General features: G+C 38.5%; 1 protein-coding gene and 1 long non-coding RNA gene across 2 annotated transcripts; one reads left to right on the top strand and one right to left on the bottom strand.

The window, feature by feature from the left end:
- The first annotated feature begins 318 nt into the window (after positions 1-318).
- Positions 319-2,047, top strand: LOC112799864 (uncharacterized). Its single transcript, XR_003201247.3, has 3 exons — positions 319-449; positions 561-649; positions 1,830-2,047. It is a non-coding gene; the product is annotated as an uncharacterized lncRNA (long non-coding RNA).
- A 12,320-nt stretch (positions 2,048-14,367) lies between these two features.
- Positions 14,368-16,236, bottom strand: LOC112804007 (uncharacterized). The gene has a single exon (XM_025847447.1). It carries the CDS (start codon positions 16,234-16,236, stop codon positions 14,368-14,370), a length of 1,869 nt encoding a protein of 622 aa, XP_025703232.1.
- Positions 16,237-20,558: the final 4,322 nt, after the last annotated feature.

Below are 20,558 nucleotides of genomic sequence, written 5' to 3'. Positions count from 1 at the left end.
TATGCTTTCGTTTATATATATATAATATACCTTATTATTATTCACTAAAGTTCGTTCCTGTATTATTATTATTATTATTCACTATTTAACCTAATACTTCAATCATTATATATATATATATATCCACTAAAATTTATCATTATCGATATGTATACGTATACATATAATATTAAGCTTTGTAATATAATATTATGCTATTATAATTCATTCTTAGCTTCCTTCTATATAAGTATAATTTATTATTACAATTCCCTTTCATAAAGTGTGTATATAATATAAAGGAAGCTAAGGCGGCGTACTAATCATACATATATATATCATTAACGTATGCGAGAGGAAAGAACAGAAAGAAAACGGAGAGAGAAGACCAAGAGAGAACGTAAAATTCTTCTGAACCTCCGGCTTCGATTTTTTTTGTAATCCGTAACTCCAATCAAAAATCTAATCCGGTAAGAGTATTCGTAACCTCTTCTTCTACACGTTGGCACCATTTTTGATTAGTGGAAGTTGACAGTGACATAGTTCATCTTTTCTTTGGGTTTGGCCAACGGGAATTTTAGGAGGCATAAACGATTCTGGACATTTTCTTCTTCAATAGCTCAGCCAAAAAGTTTCTCCGGAGCTTTGAATATTTTGATTCCGTACGAAGGTATGGTTTTGGTTTCTCGTAGTTAATGTTTAATGTCACGTGAAAACTCAGGCTATAAGACCTTAAGATAGGAATGGACTGAATGTATAATTGATGGATTGTGTATATGGAATAGAATGTGTGGTTCAGCTGTTGTTAATAATTTGCTGTTGAAGTTGGTCGGTTAGAAAAAGATTTAATATTGGTATTTGTTTGATTATGAAATAATTTGTTACTGGAAATGTTTTGAGTGACTGAGAGGTGTTTGGTTTGATAGTTGGGACCCTTTAAGGGTGGCAGAAATTTGAGTCTTAGAGGAGATATTGCCAAAATTTCTTTAAGAATTGGAGTTTTGATTTGAGGTAATATTTTAAAAGGGAAAGAGATTATTATGTGGCTTGTATATTATTTGAGACTATTTGTTGACCCTCTGTCGCAAGATGTGACCGGGCACTTTAACTCCCCGGATTCCCCCATGGGCATGCATATAAATATGAATATTGAATATTATTGAGCTTGGAGTTTAACTCCATGGAATACTATATTATTGAGCTTGGAGTTTAACTCCATGGAATACTATACTATTGAGCTTGGAGTGTGACTCCATGGAATATTATATTGAGCTTGGAGTTTGACTCCATGGAATATTATTGAGCTTGGGGATGCGTGCACAGAGGGACTGTCCAATGGTTAACTACCAGGACTTGTTGGGTTGGCTGTATAACTGACAGATGAGACTCATCAGCCATAGGACAGGCATACATCATATGCATTTGTTTGCTTTGTTTGGGTGTGCATTGCTTTAGTTTGTTTAACTGTTAAATTCTACTTATCTGCTACTTGTTCTACTTGCTGTAAATGCTTCTCTATCTGTGTTTTCTTTGCTTGAATTGTATGTGTATGTTTTTTGGGAAATTCCTCTTGACGAAGGTGTGAGGAGAGAAGATTGTTCCACCAATGATTCGGAGGATTATAGGAGACAGAACGTGAATTATTAGGTTAAAGTTAGATTCAGAATTAGAATACCTTAGATAGCTTACCTAACTTTTGGTTTAGTTTATTTTCCTTAAGAATGATTCTGAGTGTCGAAGTTTTAGGAATGCCTCTGGCTTTCCCGAGACCTTTTATATTAACTATGCGGGCACCTTTACCATACTGAGAACCTCCGGTTCTCATCCCATACTATGTTGTTGTTTTTCAGATGCAGGTCAAGAGACACCTCGTTGAGCATTTGGGTATCCTCCTTACGAGCGAAGAACTGTCTTTTGGACTGTCATATTTTGTTTTAGGCTATGTATATATGTTTATAGAATCTCCGCATGTATATTTTGTGTTTTGTCCCTCCTAGAGGTCGATTTGGAGATACAGGGGTTTATTTTGTGGTTTGAGTTTTATTTTGGGTTGTATATATACATAATTATATACTCTGGTCGGCCTTAGCTTCGCAGGTCGAGTCTGGAGCTTGCTATCTGAGTTTTGGAACTCTGATAATGTATATATATGTGTTCAGTTATATTTTGATTTTACCTGTCCGTTTTACGAATACCCATGCGAGTGTGTCACGATTTTCTGTTTATCAATTTGTTTAGCTTGTTCTTCAAGGCTCCTAAATATGATTTCACCCAACTATATCTATGTAGATATCATTTTCTTTTAGAGGTCGTAATACCTTGCCACCTCTGCTTTACGACTTAAGCGTAAGGCCCTGTGTGGTAGGGTGTTACATTATGGTATCAGAGCAGTTCGTTCCTATAGAGCCTGAGGGATGGACTGATTATGCTTCTGGGCATACTCTGGGTGTGTGTATGTGCTATTAGGATATCTGATTGATATATGTGGCATAAATGTTCATGAGCATGCATCTGGAACTTGAAACATTAAACTTGCGATATTGAGACTGATCAACTTAATATCACTTGTTTGGTGTGAACAGGGACCAAATGTCGTCTCGTGGATCCGAACGAGGTGTTCAGAGAGGAAATACCGTGGTTGAACCAATGCAAGGACGTCCAGGTGGAAACCCTAGTGCTAGTACAAGTAACGTAAGTCGATACTACAGGTCTATGACCCTTACTGACTTCCTCAAGAGTGGTCCACCTCGGTTTAACGGAAACGCCAATGCCCTGGAGGCTGATCAGTGGTTTCGAGAAGTGGAGAGGTTTTTGTACACTCAGCATGTTCCTGAAGTACAGTCAGTAGAGATAGTGACTCATATGTTGGAAGGAGATGCTCAGAATTGGTGGCAAGAATTGTGTCATACCTTGCAGGTGGAGTTAACGGATGTCTCTTGGCATGGATTCAAGACAGAGTTTTACGGGAGATATTTCTTGCATGCGTTTCGCATTGCAAAAGAATTGGAGTTAATGCAGCTGAAGCAAAAGGATATGTCTGTCGCTGACTATACCCGTGAATTCGACAATCTGTGCCGTTTCTCAAAAACTTGTCAAGGAAATCTAGCCGATTATGAGGAATGGAAGTGTGCTCAGTATGAGAAGGGACTAAGGAGAGATATCTTTAATTACGTATATCCACAAAAGCTGACAAATTTTACTGAGTTGGTTAAGAAGAGCCAGCTCGCAGAGGATTGCTCCATGTTAATGCATAACAACCACCCCACTTTAACAAAAAAAATTACAGAAAAATTGCGCTATGTTACGAAAATAAAAAATAAAGACTGAAGTAGATTCTTTTTTTTTGTGAAAAAAAATTGTATTAGTATTCAAAAAATTAGTCTTAAACCATATTAATACTTTACTCTTTTAAACTTTTGATTTCTGTAATTTTATCTATAAATATCATTTCTATAAATTATTTTTATAGTCATATTACATATATTAAAAATATTATTTATATATTAAAATTAAGTATTAATATATATTTATGTTTTAACATGTATTTTATATTAATAATTAATTTTAATAATTATTTTTAATATATACAAAATATAATTTTTTATATATTTACACAAACAATAATCACAAATCAGTCACCGCATATAAATACGTATTTAGTATCACTGGCAAAACCAAGAGGGCCAGCGTGGACCATGGTCCCCTCTCTCGCATTAACTTTTTCATAGTTATATGATATTAATATAAAAAATAGTATAAGTAGAAGATAAAAATATTAAATAATATAAATAATAAATATATTAAAAATATTTAATTTAATAAATATATAAATAATTATATTTATTATTTTAATTAAATTTTTTTATTTAATTTATTTATGTATAATTAATAATAATTAAATATTTAATTTACTAGATATACGAATAATTATTTTAATATTAGTATTGTTCTATAATCTTGAGATATTATTAAAGCAAACATAATAAAATTAATTATAAGAATTTGGTTTTCGTATTGCTACAATTCTAGTTTCGCTATCGTTTGGCATCTCGTAAAATATTTTATATTATATTACTGTAAATAAATGTAATTATTATTAATTTATTATAAATTTAATTATTTTATTATATTAAATTTTATTCTTCTAATATTTAATTATTTAATTAAAAATACATAGATCAATATATATAAATATATACAAATGTACAATAATTAATTTAATAATTAATTTTTTTGTGTAAGTAGCATTTTTTTTCCTTGTATATATTCACGAATAAAATTTGAATTTAAAACCTCATGTATAAAGGCGAATCTATAAATTTTAATATAGATAAGCTGAATTTTGGATAATTTTTTTTATTCTATAAAAATAATTAACATATAATTATTAGAGTTAATTTTTTAAAAAAATTATCAATATATATATAATTATAATTTTTTATAATTTTATTTTTAATATGATAATTACATAAAAAATATAACAATATCAATAATATATTATAAAATTATAAAATATCAATAATTTATAATTTATTTAGTTAAAAATTATCACATATTTTATTAATTAAAATTAATTTTTTCAAAAATTTTAAAAAATTTAAAAAAAATTATAAATTATTAATTATTTGAAAGACATAGTACTCTTATAAAATACAAAATATAAAATATCTTTATAAAAAAATTTAACAATGTAAATTTAAAAGAAAAATGAGTATTTTTTTACAAAAAAAAAATATCTAAAGTACATTTAATTACTAAAATATAACTCGTAAGTCATTATTAATATAATAATATAAATTTTAAATATATTAATATAAAAAATAAATAATTTTTTAAAAATAAATATAAAGATTATTATATAAAACTATTTTAAAAAGTACAAAGATTTAAGAGTATCATATTAAATTAGTTAAGTAAAAAATAATAATGAATTAAATAATTAAGACATAAATTTATCACATAGTACAAAATAACATATATAAAATTATTAAATTATATAATATTTTTTATTTTTTAAACACATATCTCATATATAAATATAATTTTTTAAAATTGTGAAGAACCGAAGTCACTATTCACTCTCCCTCTAGATCCATCCTACTCATGTGGTTGACTTTGCTCATTTTAAAACTTTCCTTTATTGAAGAAAAGAAAAAGATGAGTATCTTAAAATTTTAAGGGAGTAAGGAATAATTTAAATGAATATAAAACATATAGAGACAAAAAATTTAATATAGAATGTCAAAATTTAATTAAGCACAATCTTAATATATCATATTAGATTGAAGTAATATTTAATTTGGTTTTTATAATTTGAAATTGGATTTAATTTAATTCTTATAATTTTAATAAATTTAAATTGAACTCTCAAATTTATAATTCCAATTCACGTTAACCATTAAACTAATTTTTGTTAACGAATGTATTAATTTATTACATTAATTTGTTGTGATTTAAATAATTTTTTGTCTAGATTTTATATAATCAAGATTTATTAAAATTTTAAAAACTTTATTAACATCAGCTATGGCGTCAGCAAAGGAACGCGAGTCAGCAACGTTTGGGGGATTACGAGTTTATGGCTAGTCGATAATTGCGGTTTCGTCGATCACCTTGAGTTGGCGTTTTCTCTAATGGTGGTGGACACTGCATATGGTCACGGTACAATTATAGAGAAAAGATTGTGGTGTGTTTTAGAACATGTTACTAACTAATCTTAATTATTAATTTTATTTAAATTCTTTTTATTTTAAATTATTGTTTATATTATTCAATATATATTGTTCATCTATACTTTCTCTTCAAATTAAACTTATTATTATAGTCTTTTTACGAGAATTTTGGAGAACTAATTAAACTTTTAGAAAGTCTAGTAAATTTTAGTCACATATATTTTAGATGATAAGTCTAAATTTTAACAAATTAATGCTTAAAATTAACATACCATTTATAAAAATTAATTCAAGACTAACGTAAATTACTATTGTAAATTTTAAAAGTCGAATTGAATTAATTGTAATTTTAAAAATTTCACCTCAAATTTCAGAGATCAAATTAAATATTAACACTATATAATAAAATATATTTTTATTCATTACTTAATGCAAATAGTTGTATAAATTTATACGTCTATATGTCCCTTATAATTTAAGATAATGTATCATTACATACGTGCAAGAAACGGTCGTAGTATTATATACCATATTAGGTTTTTTTTTTTTTTTCATGTACAACTGTACAAGAACAAGAGCATTTAATTCGTTTCCATAATAAAAATAGCATTTAATATTTTTTCGTATTTATCATATTGTATTAAATGTAAATAATAAAATATCGTTCTATTAAAATTTATTCATTAATAAGTTTTAAATAGTTTCATATTAAAAATTTATTAAAACTAACTAAAATATATAATAATTTGTTTTAAAAATATAAATGATACTTTATACATATTTATTTCTATAAAAAAAACTAATCATCAAATATGAAGAAGTAAACAAAATAACTTCTCTAAAATGTATTATAATAAATGAGCAATTGAATGATCTTTTACCAGAATTTTATCCCTTATTATACCTGATTTATTTTTTAGTGACATAACCAGTTTTTTAAATCTTTTTTCATTTTTCATATAATGCATTTTTTAAAATAGTATCCATGTATGACCCGAATATTTAGCTTCAACTGCTTAATGAAAAATATCTTTGGTGAAAAATTATTAATATTTAAGAAATTTTACCAAATAGAGTGGTTTTTTTCAACAGGTTCCATTATTTATAAGAGGATAACTATTCAAATGAAGATACTATAAACATCTTTTTATAAAGATTTTTGTGTTAAAATTGTATTTTGTTTGCTTAGTTATATTTAAAAAAAAAATAACACTTTTATGACACATCAAAATCAAACTTTACATTTCATCGTCTAATGATAAAAAAGAAACATCTTTATATAAAGATAATAGTAAAATCTTTATGATAGTATCCATCTTATAAGATTTCATAATATTTGACTCACGTTGACAGTTGACACTTTATAAGTAAAAATGAGCTATTTTTTTTAACTTAAAAAAAAAGTAAAATTATATTAGTGCACAAACTTTTTATCAAGTGAACATCTACTTTAGTCTCTCATTTTTGTTTATTAGATGTTAATTAGTTTCTAAACTTTTAAATTGTGAGAAAAATTAGTTCTTAAACCGGTAAAAGTAGACATTCTAATTTCAAACTACCAAAGCTTATATTTAAAAAAGGTAACATATTTCACATCAACTTAAAAATTCAGAAATTAATGACTAATAAACAAAGACCAAAAACTAAAGTAGCCACTAAAAAAAATTGAGAGACTAATTTAGAGCCGTGCTGTATTTATTTTAGATAAATTTAATATTCATCAACCCACTACATTAAAGAATAGTTCATGGTTCAATCAGGCTTGCGAATTAACTACTAAAAAAAACTCTCCAAATGAATATTGATGGGAATAAAATTAAAATCTACGTCATCGTTTGAAACTTTTACTACCGGTATCAAATTTCATCGGAGACTATTTTAATTGTGAGTTAGTTCAATACGTACATGAGTCGTGGACTCGTGGTAGCAAGAACAGTTTATTGATTAATTAAATTTTATATTGTATATATCAAGTTTGAGAACTGTTCGTGAAGAGGACTTCCGGATGGTTCGGATGGTTCGTTGGAGGAGATGAAAACGCTTTGATCGGGATCTCGCGGGATTCGGAGGTGCCGGGCAGCCGAGCTCTTGTTGTGAAAAAAGGGGGGTGCCACCTGCAAGGACACTCCGACGCTCTAGTCAGCTAGTGTGCAGGCGGGAAAATGGTTAGGAGGAAAAGTGTGATGTACCTTCGGGGAAGGGCTGTCCTTCCCCTTATATATCGTGTCAGACGTGGGCCCTGTGGGGGCAGGCCCACTTTCCTCAAGGCGTTTCCTCACAGCTGCGGATGAGCTGTGCATGACGTGTCAGAGTCGGTTTGGGAGCGCTTCGCCCAACCGTCTGGGTCGGGTAGTGCTCAAGTCGAGTCGACCCGCAGGAGTTTGGGCCAGGTCGTTACAGTGCCCCCACGCGCTGACAATCGACCGTATGGGTCGTTGGAGGCGAGTTCTTTCTTTCTCTGTTGTCGCGAGGTCGATCGTTCGTGTAGGAGACGCGCTACCCGTATGCGTGCTCGCTCGCAATTCAGGGCGTTCTTTTGTCGCCTCGTTTCTCGCGAGGGGCATTAAATGCCCATTAAGGATTGAAAAAACCCATGTGTGTAAAGACTGTTCTGCCTCCAGGCCTTTCGCGCTTCCACTAAAGCGGTTTTAAACAGTTTTACGTTTTGCTCTTCTTCTACTTGCTTTTCCGATCATATTGCTTCTTCCTTCTTCCTGCGCTCTCATCACTTAGAAGTTCTTCTCATTGCTCCAGCGCGCTTCGTTCTTGTTTGAATTTTCTCAATCATCCAGGTAACCACTTTTTTCCTTCTGCTTCAATGGTTGTTTGCATGTTTGTTATAAGCATTTTTCCTGTGCTTGCTCTTTCTTGTTGTTCATGGACGCATTTTCATAGGCGCATTTTCTTTTTATCGACTATGGTGTGCCATGGGGGGGTTTGTGTTGTTGTTTTGGTCTCGGTTTTGTTTGGTCCCCCTTGTGGTCATGGCACGTGGGGTTTCTTTGGGTTTTTCCTGGCTTCTGACCTCACAGACTAACAGCGCGGTGCCCCCACTGTAGGTATGCCTCGTGTTGTTAGCCGAGCTTCTAGCTCCGCCGCGGGTTATGACCCGTATGCGTGGGTGGTTTCCGACCTCAGGAACTCTCCCAATCAGATGGGTGAGGAGGAGCTCACGGAATTTTGCCAGGCCGAGTATCTTTGTGGGGGTACCGACGAGGAGGCTAACTATGACGTTTATGTCCCCGCCCCTTACGAGCGGCTTTATGAGATTAATTTTAATGCCCCCGGGTTGCCGATTGGATCTGGTTTTACAAGGCCATGTTCACTCAGGTTGGGGTTCGCATCCCCTTTTCCCCCTTTCAGATGAGCCTCCTAAACCGAATTTCGGTGGCACCATCTCAATTACATCCGAACAGCTGGGCTTCCATCCGCTGCTTCGAGATGGTGTGCGAGTACTTAGAGCTGCCGATCTCTGTCGACGTCTTCCTCTTTTTCTTTAATCTAACGAACCCTTCGAAGGAGGGGAAACACAAGAAAGGGTTCATGTCCTTTCGGTCTGCCCAAGGCCGGAGGATCTTTGGTTTGTTCGAGAACTCCTACCATGGGTTCAAGGACAAGTATTTTAAGGTCTGCCCAGTCAAGGGTCGTCACCCTTTTTGGTTGTCTTTGGAAAAGGAGCGCCTCATCCCGACGTATTGGAGCTTCGGGGCGGGGTCTAATCCTTTTATCAAGGTTACTTATAAAGGGATGTCGGCTGTGGATCGGCGGATAGCCGACATACTGTGGGCGGTTCTTGGGAGAAACAATGTGAATCCTCATCTCCTCATGGGTAATCGGGAGGCCGCCCGAGATTATATCCGTGAGTTTCTCTTGTCGTGTAGTCGCTTGTTTAAATGTTTCATTGCTGTTTCCACTAACTTGTTCATTTTTCAATTTGTTGTCTGTAGTGGGACTTTCTGCCGAAGTGACCGGCATGGATAATTTGTATCAAACCTTCCTTCAGGACGACGAGGGTGAGGAGATTGGAGGACAGCAGGCGACGGTTCCTCCAGAGATGCCTCCTCCCGATGTTGAAGCGTCTACGAAAGTCGCCACCCCGACTTCCGCACCACCAATTCCTCCAGAGGTTCCTATTCCTGGGCACTCGTCTTCCTCACGTCGGGAAGAGGAGGAAGAGTTGTCCGTCATCCCTACTCCCAAGAGACAGAGGTCACAGTCTAGTCCCGAGGGGGTTTTGACTGTCATGGAAAGGAATTTTAACGCTGGGACGTTCATAGATGCCCAGCTGCTTCCGGGCACAGAGGATCATTTCCATGGCACCGACCTCTCAGGGCAGGCTCGGTGGATGTACCACACCCTCCTTCGCGGCGCGGCCATAGCCCGAAAGGCTGAGTTTGAGCTTTCTGGTATGGCCTCGCTTCGTCGGAAGCTTGAATCTGCGGTTGATGCCAACAACAAGTACAAAACCCAAGTTAAAACGCTTCAGGATCAGTTGGTTGAAACGAGGAATAAGCTTGACGCCGCCGAGAAAAAGACTGCTTCAGCAGAGGAGAAATTGAAGACTGACGACGCCTCTGTGTCTCGTATAACGGAGCAGGAGATGACCTTGAGGAGCCAACTGAGTGCCGCGCAAGGTCGGGTGTCCGCACTGGAGAAAGAGTGGGACGAAGCGGTGGCGGCCACCAAGGCTGCTCGGGAGGAGGTCGAGTTGTTCAAGCGGAAGCATAAGGAGGTTAAGGAGCAGGGCAAGAATGCAATTTTCATGACTGAAGATGCCCTCAAAGCTCAAGTGAAGATTGTTTCTCCGGACTTCGACGTGTCGACAATTGGTGTTTTCAAGACCATCAAGGATGGGAAGATTGTTGATATGCCGAAGAAATAATGTTTGTACTATCGAATTCTTCTTTTTGTTGAACCGTTGTGCCGCGACTTTTGGTGCCCGTTAATGGGTTTATGGGATCGTTTGCCCGCATGTTTAATTTCTTGTTTTATTTGCTGTTAGTTTACTCGCGTTTTCCGTTTACTCGCGTTTGCCGTTTATGGCGTTCTTTCTTGTTATGGTCGTTTATTATGTTTTCGACCTGAGGGGCTCCCGGGGTGATCAGTCCCGGGGCCGCGTATCCTTGTTCGCATGGTGGTTGCTCAAAAAGTTGGAAATAATGAGATAACATAGGCAAATATAGCATGTGGCAATTGGATAGGTTTAATCATTGTAACAAGGACACTGAAGTGTTATTACAAAGTAAATGGCTTAGGAATAAAACCTTCTTAAGTTATCTGCGTTCCATGTCCTCGGGACCTCTTTGCCGTTGAGTCTTTCTAGCTTGTATGCTCCCCTACCGATTACCTCTTTGATTCTGTATGGTCCTTCCCAGTTCGCTGCTAGTTTGCCTTCTCCCGGGGTAGATGGGCCGATGTCGTTACGCCTCAGGACGAGGTCATTTTCCTCGAACTTTCTTTTGAGCACTTTGGTATTGTAGCGTAAGGCCATTCTTTGTTTTAGTGCCGCTTCGACCAGATGGGCCATTTCCCTGGTTTCTTCTATCAGGTCCTTCTCGACAGTTTCCTCTACTCCCTTCAGGAGTAATCGTGAGCTCGGCTCCCCGATTTCTACGGGTATCACTGCATCTTACCCGTACGTTAGTCGAAAAGGGGTCTCTTTAGTGGAGGATTGCTCGGTTGTTCGGTAGGACCAGAGAACCGAGGCTAGCTCGTCGGCCCAAGCGCCCTTCTTGTTATCCAGCCGCTTCTTAAGCCCTAGCAGGATGATCTTATTTGCGGACTCGACCTGCCCGTTTGTTTGTGGGTGTTCCACCGAGCAGAATCTCTGCTTTATGCCCAGGCCGGTGAGAAATTCTGTGAATTTCTTGTCGGTGAACTGTGTCCCATTGTCCGAGATGACGACCTCCGGGATACCGAATCGTGTTATGACTTGTCTCCACATGAATTTCCTACAATTGGACGAGGATATGCTGGCCAGTGGTTCGGCCTCTATCCATTTTGTGTAGTAGTCAATAGCGACTATAAGATATTTGACTTGTCCCGGGCTGACGGGAAAAGGTCCTAAGAGGTCGACTCCCCATTGCGAGAACGGCCGAGAGGACGTTAGCAAGCTGAGCTCAGAGGCTGGCGCGCGATGGAAGTTGGCGTTTTCTTGGCACTTAACACACTTCCTAACAAATTCTTTGGAGTCAGTCATCATCGATGGCCAATAATATCCAGCTCGGATTAACTTCCTCGCTAGGGTTTTGCCTCCTATATGGTGGCCGCAGCATCCTTCATGGACTTCTCTGAGGACGTAATCCGTCTGGTCGGGGTGCAAACACTTCAGTAGGGGATGATTGAATCCTTTCCTGAACAGCTGACCCTGGATGATGGCATATCTGGCAGCTTCCCTTCTTAGCTTTTTGGCATCTTTTTCGTTGTCGGGGAGCTTGCCGTTTTCTAAGAAGTTGATAATGGGATCCAACCTGGAGGGGTTTAGCTTCGAGAGGTGTAGTGTGACTGCCGGCTCTTTCATCTTTCCTTGGATTAGAGATCGGTTGCCCTCTCCCGGTTTGGTGCTAGCTAATTTTGACAAGAGGTCTGCCCGTGTGTTCCTTTCTCTCAGAACGTGCTGGATCGTGACTTCTTCAAACTTTCGGCTCAAGTCCTTGACTTTTTCCAAGTATTTCTGTAACAGCGAGTCCCTAGCTTGATAGCTCCCGTTCACTTGGGAAGTGACGATTTGCGAATCGCTGCATATCTCCAACCTCGTTGCCCCGACTTCTGCTGCTAAGGTTAAGCCTCCTATAAGGGCTTTGTACTCTGCTTGGTTATTTGAAACGGGGAATTCGAACTTAATTGACTGTTCATACACGACTCCAGCTGGGCTTTCCAGGATGATCCCGGCGGCCCCGAACGTTTGGTTGGAGGCTCCGTCTATGTGGAGCTTCCACCGTGTGTTCATGTCTTCGACCGGATCCCCCGCTACTTCTACTAGAAAATCTGCCATCGCCTGCGCTTTGATGGCTTGCCGGGGTTCGTATCGTATGTTGTATTGGGAAAGTTTAATGGACCAGGTCATCATTCTTCCCGCCAAGTCGGGTTTTTGGAGCATTTGCCGGATCCCCTGGTCCGTTCTTACGATAATCTGGTGACTTTGGAAATATTGCTTTAACCTCCGTGAAGAGGTCAGGAGTGCCAGAGCTAGCTTTTCCAATTTGTTATATCTCAACTTTGCCCCTTGTAGGGCCCTGCTGACAAAATAGACTGGTTGTTGTACCCTCCCTTCTTCTCGTACCAAAACTGCGGCCAGGGCTTCTCCTGTTATGGCGAGGTACAGGTATAATGGCTCCCCGTCCTTTGGCTTCCCGAGGACCGGGGGTGCTGCCAGGATTTCCTTAAAGTGCCGAAAGGCTTCTTCGCATGCGGGTGTCCACTCGAACGCTATTCCTTTCTTCATGAGGTTAAAGAACGGTAAGGCCTTTGTTGCCGACGCTCCGAGAAACCGTGATAATGAGGCCAGCCGTCCTGCCAACCTTTGGACGTCCTTGATACTGCCTGGGCTCTTCATTTGGAGTATCGCCTGGCACTTCTCCGGGTTGGCTTCTACCTCTCTTTGGGTTATCATGAATCCAAGGAATTTTCCAGCTTCCATGGCGAAAGCACACTTGAGGGGGTTTAGCCTCATGCCATGTTGTCGAAGGGACGCGAATACACTCGCTAGATCGTTCAGGAGGTCGTTAGGTCGCGTTGTCTTCGCGAGGATGTCGTCTACGTAGACTTCAACTGTCTTCCCTATGAGGTCGTGGAATATCCTATTCATTAGCCTTTGGTATGTTGCCCCCGCATTTTTTAGGCCGAATGGCATCACCTTATAGCAGAAGGTTCCACCCGGCGTTATGAACGCCGTCTTGTCTTCGTCTGGACGGTGCATCGGTATCTGGTTATAACCGGAGTAGGCGTCCATGAAGCTTAGATACCGGTATCCCGCCGCAGTATCGACGAGTGCGTCTATGTTAGGGAGGGGGAAGCAATCCTTGGGACATGCTTTGTTGAGGTCAGAGTAGTCTACGCACATTCTCCACTTGCCGTTGTGCTTTTTTACCAGAACTACATTCGAGAGCCATGTCGAATAGTCTACTTCTCGTATAAAACCTGCTTCTAGGAGGCTGGCCGTCTGCTTGGCCACCTCCTCTGCCCTCTCCGCCGACATTTTTCTCCTCCGTTGGGCTACTGGACGCGCTTCCGCCTTGACGGCTAAATGATGCGACATAATTTTTGGGTCTATGCCCGGCATGTCGGCCGGTGTCCAGGCGAACAAGTCCCTATTGGCTCTTATCATTTCGACCAAGGGCTCCTTCAACTCGGGTGGGAGGTTCTTGTTGACGAACGTGAATCTTTCTTCCGCGTCGCCGATCATGAACTTCTCCAGATCCCCTTCTGGTTCCGGTCTGGGTTTGTCGTCTATTCTGGCATCTAGGTCGGCTAGGAACACGCCGGACGCCTCCTTGGACTTCTTTCTTATGGAGAGGCTGGCATTGTCACAAGCGACCGCCGTCTCAAGGTCTCCTCTTACGGACCCTATAGATCCGTCATCGGTAACGAACTTCATGACTAGTAGCTTTGTGTTGATTACGGCCTCGAAATCGTTGATCGTCTTCCTTCCCAAGATGATATTATAGGCGGTGGAGTCTCGGAGGATCACGAATTCGGCCATCGCCGATCTTCGGCCCTAGGATTGTCCCACTGAGATTGGCAGGGATATTACTCCGTCCGGTTTGATGAAATGGTCGCCCAAACCAATGATCCCGTGTTGGTGAGTCGTCAAATCGGCGTCCCTTAGTCCCAGTGCGTCGAATACATTGCGGAACATGATGTTCGAGTCCGCCCCCGTGTCAACAAGGATGCGTTTGACGAGACCGGTTCCCACTCTGGCCGTGATGACCATGGGTGGATTTTCCGGGGCGTCGTCGAACCATTGGTCTTCCGGGCCGAAAGAAATGAATGGAGGCTTCTTAGAGTTTCGCGTCGACGAGGAGGAGATCGACAATATCTTTGCGTCTTTCTTGTGTGCCGATCTGGATCTGGGTGCGGCGTTTTTGGCCGTCACCACGTTTATCACAGTGAGACCGTGATCTCCGTCTTCTGGCTCTTGTCGGCGCTTTGCCGAATGGGTTTTGCCTTCTTCGCCTTGGTCGCGATAACGTCTCCTTGGCTCCCTGATTAGGTGGGAGAATGCTGCTAGTTTACCTTCCCTTATCGCTTGTTCTAGTGCATCTTTTAGGTCAAAACAGTCCTGCGTTAGGTGACCGTAGCCTTTGTGGTAATCGCAATAGAGGTTTTTGTTCCCTCCAGTGCGGTCCTCGAGTGGTCGGGGCTTCGGCAGGATTCCTTTCTCGGCTATTTGTTGGTAAACCTCCACGATGGGAAGAGTGAGCGGAGTGTAGTTGGTGAATTTCCCGACTCGGGGGAACGTCCTTGGTGCCTTGTTTGGCGCCTCTTCCCTGGTTTGTTCCTTTAGCCTTTCCCCGTTGCCCTGTTGCCGGGGTTGATTGTAGCTGGACTGCCGTTTGTTGGCAGCCACAACTCGGCTGACTTCCTCGTCATTTATGTACTCTTTGGCTACCGTCTGGATCTCGTGCATCGTCCAAACCGGTTTCGTGGTAAGATGTTTTCGGAAGTTCTCGTTGAGGAGGCCGTTCGTCAGGCAAAGACTGGCCACCGAATCGGTTAGGCCGTCGATTTCCAAGCATTCATCGTTGAACCGATCCAGGTACCTCCTGGTCGGCTCTCCTTGTCTCTGGGTTACCCCCAGAAGGTTGATCGGGTGCTTTGCCTTTGCTATTCGTGTTGTAAATTGGGCCAGGAATGCACGGCTGATGTCCGAGAAACTGTAGATGGATCCCTGCGGGAGGCCGTTAAACCACCTGATCGCGGGTCCCGCTAAGGTTACCGGGAAGGCACGGCATCTTACCTCGTCCCCTACTCCCTCCAGATTCATCCTGGCCTCGAAGGCCGTGAGGTGTTCTAGAGGGTCTTGAATTCCGTCGTACCTCATGTCCGTTGGTTTGTCGAAGTGTTTCAGCAACCGGACTTCGAGGATAGATCGGTGGAATGGGGTGGCGCCCATTATCACAGGTTGTCGTGTCCTCGCGGATCTCCTTTCCTCGTCTTCTCGATCTCGTGCCGCTCGGCGGGTTAACCTGCCCCGTGAGTAGATGATCGTGTCATTTCGTCTTCTCGGGATCGGAGACTCCTCGCGCGTGCTCTCCGCTTCCGTTCGGGACGCGGAGGTACGCCGCGGGCGGCTTTGGTGGGAGTTTCCCTCTTCGCTTTCGGGGGATGGGGTGTAACTGGGATCGGTGGTTCGGCCGTCTCGCTCCTGGTCGGCCAACTGTCGCTCTAGGTTCTGGACCCTATGGCGTAGCTCCTGCATTATTATGGCGCTATCGCCGCCCGTTCCCCCGAAGGGTCGTGTCCTCGTGTGCTGTTCTGTGTGTTGCTGGGGGGACCTCCGCCGCCCCCTTAGTGAGGCGACGGAGGCTGCCCCCTCCGCTCCGGCTCCTCGTGCTTGGTCTCCGGGACCCAGCGCGACTTCCATTTAAGCGTCGATCCCCACAGACGGCGCCAATGTTCGTGAAGAGGACTTCCGGATGGTTCGGATGGTTCGTTGGAGGAGATGAGAACGCTTTGATCGGGATCTCGCGGGGTTCGGAGGTGCCGGGCAGCCGAGCTCTTGTTGTGAAAAAAGGGGGGTGCCACCTGCAAGGACACTCCGACGCTCTAGTCAGCTAGTGTGCAGGTGGAGAAATGGTTAGGAGGGAAAGTGTGACGTACCTTGGGGGAAGGGCTGTCCTTCCCCTTATATATCGTGTCAGACGTGGGCCCTGTGGGGGCAGGCCCACTTTCTCCAAGGCGTTTCCTCACAGCTGCGGATGAGTTGTGCATGACGTGTCAGAGTCGGTTTGGGAGCGCTTCGCCCAACCGTCTGGGTCGGATAGTGCTCAAGTCGAGTCGACCCGCAGGAGTTTGGGCCAGGTCGTTACAAGAACATTAGTACTAATTTCTTGAATTAAATTTTTAGCACACATTATTGATCCTGATACTATTATAAAAAAAATGGGAAAATAAGTGCAGTTGACTAGAACGAACAAAATTTTGGAATCTAATAAAATATGTTCGGTTTTTGGAGATAGACAATGAAGAATATGCTTCATTAGAACTAATGTAGAAAATGCCAAACTCAAATTAGTAGGACTTAAATATATATTATCAATGCATTGAAAATTTCTTATATATTCGCATGTGCATTTATTAAAAAAATATTCACCTAATTAAACAAGATATATCTCTGATTAAAGCATTAACTACATTAATTAAATTCTTATCAAAATATATTTAGATGTACCAAAAAACCATATGAACTCTGTTGGGCTATACAATATAATAATGGGCCTATTCAGGCCGATGACATTAAGCATAATAATATAATAGATTGCGTTTAGTTTAATCACCCAAAAAAAAAAGGATTGCGTTTAATCTTAAAAACAAGACAGAACATTCAAAATATGATATAAATAACAAAAATATAAAAACTAATATTTTTATATTTTGTTTGTTAATGAGTGATGAATTAAATATAAGATTGAATAAATAATAAAAAGTTTGATTTAGCTTTATTTTTTACATAAAATTTAGAATAAAAAATATAATTATAAAACTTTAATAGTGATAATTTAAAAAAATAAATTGTGTCTCTATTCAATGTTTTTATATTTTTTTCGTAAAAAAATAAAAAATATATTAATTTAGTATTTTATAATACAATGTTATTTTATCCATATCTTACATGTTAAATATAATTTTGTATCTTTATATTCATATATTGATGTCTTTTTTTATAAATAAACGCAGTTATAATATTAATGAAAAATAAGAAGCCTCGAACTAATTTAAGTTGGCCATATGTTACTTAGTTTATTTGATCAAATAAATGTTAAAAATTTAAATTTTACATTATATATACAATAATTTATTGTCCATTAACAAATTATTAAATAAAATTTAAAATACAATGAATTAATTTTTAATCTGCATAAAATAAAAATAGTTTTGAGAAGAATTGTAATTAATCAACATCAAAAGGAAAGAGTAGGAAACAAAACCAACAAAATCCCCTCCCACGAGTTCCACCACCCTAAAAAAACAATGAGAAAAAAATAAAAAGATAAAAAGGGAAAGAAAATGGTAGCAATAAATGCAGGTTCCAAATTAGTTAATTGATAATGGATCGAATATCTAGCATAGTGGTGTCAGAAATTAATTTATGAATAGAAGTAAAAATAGTGATGTGCAATAATTATATTGTGGTATGGTGTATATTTCACAAATGTGAATTTACTAAAGTCAGTAACTTGTAAAATGCAGGTTATGTTTTGATTGAACTAAAAATTAAAAAGTTGAGTAACCTACAAAATGCAAGTTATGTTTTGTGTGAACCCAAAATGAGAAAGTTGCATCAAGCTGCAAAACGTAATTTCTAATTGGCAAGAAAGGAGATGGAGGGCTCGAAACATGTCCCTGTCCCCTGCATGCAGACATAACTTGTTTTGTTGACCATCTTAGAACTCCAAAAATGGAGGTTACGTTTGGCAGTTAGCCAGGCCAAAACGTAGGTTGCGTTTGGCAGTCTTTCCGATTGCATGAACGCCACGTGTTGGAGGAGAGTGTTGAGGAGGGTCTTTAAAAGCAAAACGCAAGAAAGAGTTGAAAGTTACTGAAGAGTGTTGTGTGAGGATTGTGTAGAAAGGGGTTTGGAAGGATTTGAGAAAGCTTGCGGGAGGAAGAAGAAGAGTAGAAAGTTTAGGCTCATTTGGTTCATAAACAAAAAATGGTTCGTGATTTTACTACTTTGTGTTTTAATTTTAGATGACTGTAATATTTTTAACTACTGTTGCACTTAATTAATTATCTACTTGTTTTTGGACTTTGCACTAACACTTTGTTTTTCTGGCTTTAGCTCACTTTTGTTTTGTCCTTGATGACAAAAAGGGAGTAGTAACATAGAATTTTGAATTTTTGCTATTGTTGTGATTTATTATAACATGTGAATTTGAAATTGTTTTAAATGATTTGTTGTTGTTTTGCTTTTGTTAACCCTAATGCTCTGTTTTTGTTAAGGGTTGGGCTGGATATTTGTCACAATGGCTGACTTGTTATGATTCAGATTTAGGCTAAACAAATTCACTTAGCCATATTTCATGAAATGTTATAAATGTTTAAAATTGTTACTGTTTGTTACATTCTTGGATAATATATAGCATTTTATTGGGTTCCAAATAAGTATATGCAAACAGAAAAGAAAAGAATAGCATAAATTTAAGGAGAGCATCTCTTGAAAAGAAAAGGGGAGCAACACAAAAGTAAGTGACATCACTCAAAGGGAAGTTTCTTAACTTTATTCAAATTCAATTCCTTTTGATTAATGTTACAATTATGTTTGTCATCAACAAAAAGATTTTTAAGTTAAAAAATTAACTAACATGATTAATGATGACAAACATTATTTTATTGGGCTAATTATCCAGTTAGTTTTGATAATTTTATTTAAAGTATTGTAGGCCAAAAAGTGTTGCAGGCCAAAATTCACCCTTGCAGCTACCCAAATAATTGAAATAAAAATAAAAAACCTGACAGTGTGCAACACTTACAAACAAGTCCAAATTAATTTAGAATAAAAAAATCAAATGGGCTAAATGGACAAAGCCAACCCAAGTCCGAATTGATCCCTCATGCTAATCTCTCTAAGTGATTGCCTCCAAAACAACGTTCACTTTTTACTTCGGTCATAACTCAGTGGAAAGAGAGAGAAAGCTTTGTTCTTCAACTATTCACCAAAGAAAAAAGAAAGACAAGGATTAAGTAAGAAAGGTTGAGGTCTAATCACCCAAATCAAATCACATCAAGCTACGTTAGAGGCTAAAGGTGATTCATTTCCTTTTACATGCATCTTACTTTCTTTCCTCCTTCTCCAACTCTCTACTACTTCATTTTGAGATATAAAAAGAGTGATTTTTGAGATACACTGCTGTGAATTAAAGACCAAAATTATTTATTGGGGACCAAGTAGTATCTCAAGAATTCAGATGTGAAATTATTATTGAAAACTTTTCTTCTTTGTTGTTCTGAGTTTTTCGGTCAAGAAAAAGAGATCTGTTTCAAAATTTCATATTGGGGATTAATGGAAGAAAGTGAACGGCTAAGTTGGTGTAGTACAAAACTCGAGGAGTTGACTTGGGAGATAGTATCTCAACAACATGCAAGGAGATATAAAAAAAATTTGTTTCTGCTGAAGTAAGGAGAAAAAAAATCAGTTTTTGAAGTTCATGTTATGAGAAAAGTTCTCTGAAGAAGTTCATCAACTTGGACAGTACTTTCTAGTCAAAGGAGCATTTCGCCAAAATGAGGAACTAAATCAGAGTTAAGCAAATATGGTTCATCACATAACAAAGGAGGTTGTTGAAGCATCAATCTCCTTCATATTTTACAGATTGTAATTTATTTTTAATGTATATCTTTCTGTAATTTCTTGAGTGTGAAAAGACATAAAGAGAGAGATCAAGTAAAAGTCAAAGAGTGATAAAAAGGCTAACTGATACACTTGAGTGAAAAGTTTAGAGTGATTTCAGATTTCTTTAGGTTGGTTTTGTGTCTTATATCTTGTACTAGTGAGGTATCCCTTTTTTAGTTGGGTGAGCACTAAAAGTGAAGAGTTAGGTATTAGCATAACCAAGTCAAGTTATGTTATAACTTGAGAGTGAAAGGATTGTGTCAATCTTACGGAATTGGTGTATGTAATACTTTAATTATAGTGAAAATTTTATCATTGTTGTGGTGGAGACTGGATGTAGGTTGCATTGCACA

This window comes from Arachis hypogaea, chromosome 5 (assembly GCF_003086295.3).
Source record: "Arachis hypogaea cultivar Tifrunner chromosome 5, arahy.Tifrunner.gnm2.J5K5, whole genome shotgun sequence".
In the NCBI taxonomy this organism is placed as follows: domain Eukaryota; kingdom Viridiplantae; phylum Streptophyta; class Magnoliopsida; order Fabales; family Fabaceae; genus Arachis; species Arachis hypogaea.
The sequence above is the reverse complement of the archived record's forward strand: the minus strand, read 5'-3'. Positions and strand labels throughout refer to the sequence as shown.